The sequence below is a fragment of the Penaeus japonicus genome, unplaced genomic scaffold, assembly GCF_977035675.1.
Source record: "Penaeus japonicus unplaced genomic scaffold, GWHDUDI00000001_assembly GWHDUDI00000001, whole genome shotgun sequence".
NCBI classification, from domain to species: domain Eukaryota; kingdom Metazoa; phylum Arthropoda; class Malacostraca; order Decapoda; family Penaeidae; genus Penaeus; species Penaeus japonicus.
Window position 1 is genome coordinate 21,375,536 of NW_028234403.1, and position 7,500 is coordinate 21,383,035.

Sequence of the window (7,500 nt, forward strand, 5' to 3'; positions counted from 1 at the left end):
GCCGGCGCCGACGGCCACCTCGTTGACGATCTCCAGGGCTTTGGGTCCGTCGCACCTGCGGGAGGAAAGCGATTACTGACACTTCGAATCAACAGGTGCGGTCGCTTCATTATCAAGGGGAGTTGACTATTCTTATTTTGTTGAGTATATATTCTTAGTACTGCTATATAAAGATTCAATTTGCAGAAAGGTGTAGTGAAATGTAATATCAGGAGTTTTCCATGTTAACATAATTTACATATAGTGATCTATACGTTTGTGTCATAACAACATACAACCTAAAGCTGAATTATAAATACAGACCATGTTGTTACAAACAATGGAAAAATAGAACGTTACGACAAACAACAAAGCCAACGACATCACATGGATCAAAGACTCACTTGGGGAACATGACGTCACACTGAAGTCTATCCCATGCGGTGACAGCTCGCCAGACCTCGTTGATGGTGTCAATATTACGTGTGTCTTTCTCAGTCAGCACCTTCAGGCCAACGCTGAAAGAAAAACAGAAAAGCGTTACTGCATGGTTCAGATAACACTAGATTTATTTGAAGTGTCAGAAACATAAATGGCTGCGGTTTTTGGATCAGAGCACAACTAACTGTGTTGGAATTGGAGACAAAAGCTTCGTTTATAATGGTCAAATAAATGATCGAAAGTTGCGTGAGATTTTCGTCTGTCTTATCTTCTACACGAAAATAGCTAAGCCCTAAAACATGTGATTCCTTATAGTAAGAACAAATAAATCGTTGAGAAAACACTAATCTAACCTTATGAAATCAACCGAGAAACTCAGAGAAAAGTAACTCTTGATTATCTTAAAGGGATAAACATGGTCTAAAGATATTTTGCATTTCGTTAAATGATGTGGCTTATGCGCTATAGGGACACCAGTTCATAGTACAAGAAAAGGATTAGGCCGCTATAAAGATAAATGCAGGATTTATCTGTATGTATATGTATACTCTCTCTCTCTCTCTTCCTCTCACACACAAACACAAATATATATATATATATATATATATATATATATATATATATATATATATATATATATAATCAAACATTGAAATCCACATAACACACATACAAACACACACACACACACACACACACACACACCACACACACACACACATCACACACACACCAATATATCATATATGTATACATATATATATATATTTGTATATATATATACATATATAGATAGATATAGATATATCTATATAAATACAAATTTTCCCTCCCTGACCGGGATTCGAACCCAAGCCTTCAGAGTGACAAACCCGGCTGCTAATCCAATATATATATATATATATATATATATATATATATATATATATATATATATATATATATATATATATATATATATGTATATATGTAAATATGTATATGTATATATATGTATATACATACACACATGAACGAATGTATATATGTATGTATGTGTATATGTTTGTACTTGTGTCCACGCACATATACATGTCTGTACTCACTTATGTGCTTAAAACGTATTTAGCATAATTTTCATAAGAACGTATATTCGCTGTTAGTGCCGCCAGACGCCAAAGGATGCCGCCAAGGCCAGACGCAGCCTCAGCACGTCTGCCAATTGGCTCAGTCATTCTCATCCCGTTATCCGCTGTTACGAGATTGACTGACGAACCGCGCATGACATCAAGTCGATAAATGACAGGCCGTGAATTTATATGTCCTCCTGCATACTTGCTGTCATGCAATGGATATCTCATGGTTTGCGGTTCTGCTATGTTTGGCTTGTCATGCTGACTGTTTGCATAAATAAATCATGAATATGTTGAGACTGGTCGTGGGCGTGCAGGTTATCGCAACGGTGTTAGACGACGGTTGTGATATGTGGCAATTGCAAAATGGTTGGAATTTGAAACCATTCTCGTGTAGTAAATTCTACTACATTTCCCATGGTAGTACCCCAAACAACTACACAATTCAGAACTCAAGTTTACAAACTAACGGAGACAAAAATCCAGGAAAAACACAAAACAAAGAAGATATCAGTAAAATGTAATAACCGCGTTAGAGGCACCTTCTACTACTACAATGATAAAGCAAGGGATATTGCAATATGAGTGACCTACCATTTCCTATAACTCTATCACATGTTTTCTTATTGATAAGACAATAATAAAAGTGAGAGGTTTATATGTGCCAATGAATAAACGCACAAACTCATTATCTATTTATCCGTCTATCCTCTGCCTAACTATCTACCCATCTGCGTATTTCTATATATCTATCCATCTACCTATCTATACACTATATATGCAGTCTAGCATATGCATACATATGTGTATATATAGTAGGCATATATAAATGTAAGTACATTATCATAAACACTTATATACACGCTATTAAAAAAAGAGAAGCTGATAGATATATGGGAAAAAAACAAAGGCATTGATTGTCGAATAGATGAACCGATAGATAAACATAGATGATGAGATATATTGATTGACAGATAGAGAAATAAACACGGACAGAACGGATGGATAAGAATACTAATAGACATACTGAATGTCAGGTAGACCGATAGATATATTAAATGAGAAACAGAGAGACATAAATCTATGAGTAAGTAGGTTGGTTGGTTTGTATGCTGAGAGAGGGAGGGAGGGTTAGAGAAAGAGAGAGAGAGAGAGAGAGAGAGAGAGAGAGAGAGAGAGAGAGAGAGAGAGAGAGAGAGAGAGAGAGAGAGAGAGAGAGAGAGAGAGAGGGAGAGAGAGAGAGAGAGAGGGGGGGAGAGAGAGAGAGAGAGAGAGAGAGAGAGAGAGAGAGAGAGAGAGAGAGAGAGAGAGAGATAGAAAGAGAGAGATAGATAGATAGATAGATAGATAGATAGATAGAGAGAGAGAGAAAGAGAGAGAGGTGAAAGAGAGAGAAAGAGAGTGAGGAAGAGTGAGAGAGAGAAAGAGAGAGAGAAAGAAAGAGAGAGAAAAAGAAAGAGAGAGAGAGAGAGAGAGAGAGAGAGAGAGAGAGAGAGAGAGAGAGAGAGAGAGAGAGAGAGAGAGAGAGAGAGAGAGAGAGAGAGAGAGAAAGAGTGACAGAGAGAGAGAGAAGGAGAGTAAGGACATACCGACCACCATCACTACAAGGCACGAGCCCCGTTACGTGGCCAGGATTCCCTCACACATAAACAGTGGGAGAGGATGGGTGGGTGGGTGAGGGGAGGCCGAGCAATGAAAGATGCTGTATATTTTTTTCTTTCACTCACTCTCTCTCTCTCTCTCTCTCTCTCTCTCTCTCTCTCTCTCTCTCTCTCTCGAAGTTCATCGACATAGACTATCTACACTTTCGTCAGCATGATACTTGATTCATAAAATCATCACCAGCCATCCATCATCCATCTATTCATCACAGTCATCCTCGTCACATACATCAAACCCATCAATCATCCACCATGAGTCTCAGCATCACGCAACACACTCACAACACATCTGGAAAACAACGACTGCCGCGCATAATTTTCTTCCCTAACGATGCCATGACCGCAAGGCCCATTAATCACGCCTATGGCCAGAGCTGTCACCACATACACCTGTGATGACGTAATTACCGATACGTGAATTCAAGGGCTCGGCTCGATGTACCGCATTCTATCGGTTGAGTGTCGGTGATGACGATGGCGATGACGATGATGCTGAGATAACAATTCTTTTGCGGTGCGGCGGGCGAGGCGATGGCGAGGCTGTTATAGCTGTAGTGATTTGTAATAATGACGATGACTTTGGGATTGTCTCTCCGATGATCAAGTGTGCCTAGGTAGCCTACTTCGGAGGTTATTCTAATTTTGAGTTATCAGTTTTGTAGTTGTGACTTGATGCTATCATCATCATGCCATTCTTATAATCACTTGATATGCTACTTCCTCTGACGCTAATGCTGACGCTAACATTACAATTTCTTGTAATGCAATCATGATCACAGTCGTCGTCGTTATTATTGTTCTTATTGCAATTATCACAGCTATCCTCTAGATAATTCCATATCACTCATGTGGGAAGGAGTGAAGGAATGACAAAGCGAAACCTGCGAGCGTGAGTTCACCTAGAGATTCCGAGCAATGAGAGACGCCAGACGCAACTGAATCTGCAATTGATCTTCGCGGCCGTGACAGAGGATCGGAGAGCCTGACGGTCTTCGGATTGTGGGCCACGAGTGACCTTTGCCATCTCTTTTTTCCCCATTGCCTTTATCCTCAGGCAGTGCTGGATTCCTCTCGGCCAAAGTCTTTACAGTTACAGCAAAGAATCGGAGTGATGAAGAGGAATACACTGTATGAATAAAGACCCCAACTTTCTTTTGTCAAGCAGAAATTCTTGTCATTCCCGAAGTTCTTCCTTGTCACCCCGTAACAAAACTCTAAATGTTTTTTATTAACCACGAATTCCATTCGTGTGTATCAGGTAACGCCATAGCTTTGGCGAAGCATGTTGGAATGGGAAACATATACAACACTGCATACTGTATATCTATGATGATTTCTGTGCGTGCGCAGATAATCCACAGTTCCGCTCGCTTTACACCAACATATGCATAGTTAACGAGGACGTCCAGATGCCCTACTACTTAGCAAGACGCTTCACTTCCCTGCCTCCGCAACACCTCCCGACACGAGAGTAACGGCTCAGCTGTGCCCCCCATGTGCATCAGCCAGAGCCAGCAGAGCTCTCTATCGTCTGCTCGGTTCGTAAGACTGGGTTGCTGGTTGACGGACTGGGGTACCCCTGCTACAAAAACAAATACAACAACGATGATACGCGGCCCTTATATTAATGTTTCACAACTGTTGTGTTAACGAGCTTCTAATGAGGTTGGGGTTAACTGGTTTGCTAGTGTGATCAAAGTGGCGCAGGTTGGGAGGTATGCATGGCGACGCTCAAGTGAGGATAAGCAAACTGATGAAGGCTCAAGCATAAGTAGCTCTTTAGCTCTTCATGGTACCTTAAAAGTCCTTCTGACTGGCTGGCACGATCATGTCCTGTTACAGGTAACGGTTTCCCGGGTCCGCCGGGGGGAACCCTAAAGAACGTCCTGACGTAGGATCTTCGGACAATGTAGGGCAGCGCGACGCCCCCAGCGCCGAACAGGACCTGTACTACAGTTACCCCCTCCAGCAGACCGCAGTACTCCACTGCGGCGGCGGGAGGGCAGTGGTTGTGATTGTTTTTTTAAGTTTTCAGTATAGGACTAAATATATAGTAGAACAGTTTATAAGAATGGTGTATAAGTCGATAAAGCTATAATCATGGATAACTTCAATATGGAACTGTTGGAGGTTTTTATAGTTCATGTATTTTTAATAAAAGGAAAAAAAAAGTCTGCCATATTTTTTTTTCTATCAGCGTAAATCATTACTGTTTGAAGTCTCATCTCATTTTCGCAATGAATTACTTCATGTTCGTGAAGACGCAAAATGCCTATCCATTCAACAGGATAACGATGGCCAAAAGAAGATAAAGGCTTCAACTCGCAAGCGAAATCAGGAATGGCAAAACGACCCCCTCGACTGCGCCACAGACTTCCGTGTAAACAGCAACTCGCACGCCTAACACCCGTCCCGGGTGAGGCGCTCGCTGTATTAGCGCAAGTAACAGTTATTGCAAAGTCTACCAAGCGTGACCATTCTGTGGGAGACGGACACTCATCTGCTGTCATCTTTAACACTAGCGCCATGGGGAGCAAAGTTCGGTGTCCGGGTTTAAAAAGCGTGCTCGGCGGCGCTGTGTATTCCTCACATACAGAGTGCGGGTAACTCTTTGAGGCAATATGAAATGTTTGAATGATAGTAGAGGCGGTATATAAATACATAAGGCTTTCAACCTCAACACACGAACACGGACAAGAACATAGAACAAACAAGATACAAACATCTAAAGACACGCGCAAGCATATATAGACACTTGCTTATTTAAATAATCATAGGATCACGTTCACAGCGAAGCAAAGCTGATGCATCAAGCACGCAGGAAATCTTGCTTCTCCAGATGCGATACTCGTCAACAACACAAACGGCAAGTGCGGCACAGACCGAGGAAGACAAAGCTAAGATGATAGATACGAGGGTTAATGCACAAACAATAAAAAAGGCTCGTGTGTCGGGGATGCAGCACCGACCTCATCAACATGAACGAGTCTTTATATCTATGCAGCGTCTCATTCTTTTTTGTTACCTCCTCATCAACAACACATTCATTGCATCAGAGGAAACGAGGCTTCACGCAAGAGGAGAATCTTCAGACATTCATGATTATTCACCAGGCCGCAGTCTTGACCAGCGACGCCAGCAATCTGCGTGTGGTGTAACGTTCAGAAAGTTCTCGCAGTCGACAGCTGTTCACTCTGACCAGATATATATGACTGATGATCTTTTTGTAGTGAAGAACTTTATGTTATATGCTACTGACGATATCCGCGATGTAATGTATGATCAACATATATTCCGGTTTAGTTTACAATTTCAGTCAAGCGAGAAAGTTACTAGAGACATATATCTTGTCATAGATTATGTTCGGCATTCATTAAAATGCAATCTCGAACAGCGGAACTGTGATATATTATTAGAATGTAAAGCGAAAGGTCTGCAGCATGTATATAGGAATAACGGCCTCAGGCCAGCGTGCGGCGACCGGCTGTGGCGTCTTAGACCCCCCATTACACACAAGCGCGCACACAGACGTACATAAATACACAAAGATACACATAGGCACGAAAACACACACACATTCATGCACACACACACACACACACACACACGCACACACACACACACACACACTCATGCATGCACACAGACACATACATACAAAGACAACCACACACACACACACACACACACACACGTACACACACACACACACACACACACACACACACACACACACACACACAAGCTCGCAGGTGTTACCGGAGCGCTATTCTCACGTGGGTAACATTTGCTCTTACTTTTAACAACAGATGAGATAGTGAGGCCGTTGTTAATGGCGGAGTTTCATGGAAAACGTATTAGCGAAAGTTTGGAAGTTTCAATTTCATTGAATAATTATATATGTTCTTTAGCATATGGACGTATTTTTATTTTCATAAACAAAGATGCAACATGAACGCATTTGTAGTTTTATTAACTAAGAAGAAAGAAAATTGCAAGACCACTTATAGCACGCAGAATAAAAAAACGAAAATTGAAACCACATTTTCTTACTAGTTTTCTAATAACCCCCTACTAGAAAATCGGGCGTGGTAAAAGTGACAATTTCACCAAGCCTATCATTATGCACATAGCGAGCGATCACGAGCCCTTGTACTCTAGCATTACCAAGGACAGCATAATGACCCTCGCCCTTCACACAATCCTGTCATTACACGCGACGCCCCAACGGGTTTTGCCACTGAAGGCCTCGGGCACGCGAGCATCTCCTCCGGAAGATGCTCGGGAGAGGCTGTTTTGGTGTTATT

General features: G+C 41.7%; 1 protein-coding gene across 1 annotated transcript in view; it reads right to left on the minus strand.

The window, feature by feature from the left end:
* The window catches only part of LOC122259951 (uncharacterized), a 19,775-nt gene that overhangs the window by 944 nt on the left and 11,331 nt on the right, over nucleotides 1–7,500 (minus strand). The window contains exons 2-3 of the mRNA XM_043026950.2: nucleotides 384–497; nucleotides 1–55 (exon numbers count right to left, since the gene is read on the minus strand). The exon at nucleotides 1–55 is cut by the window's left edge and continues 944 nt beyond it. Of these exons, the coding sequence (XP_042882884.2) occupies nucleotides 1–55; nucleotides 384–497 (169 nt within the window). The remainder of the gene's footprint in view (nucleotides 56–383; nucleotides 498–7,500) is intronic.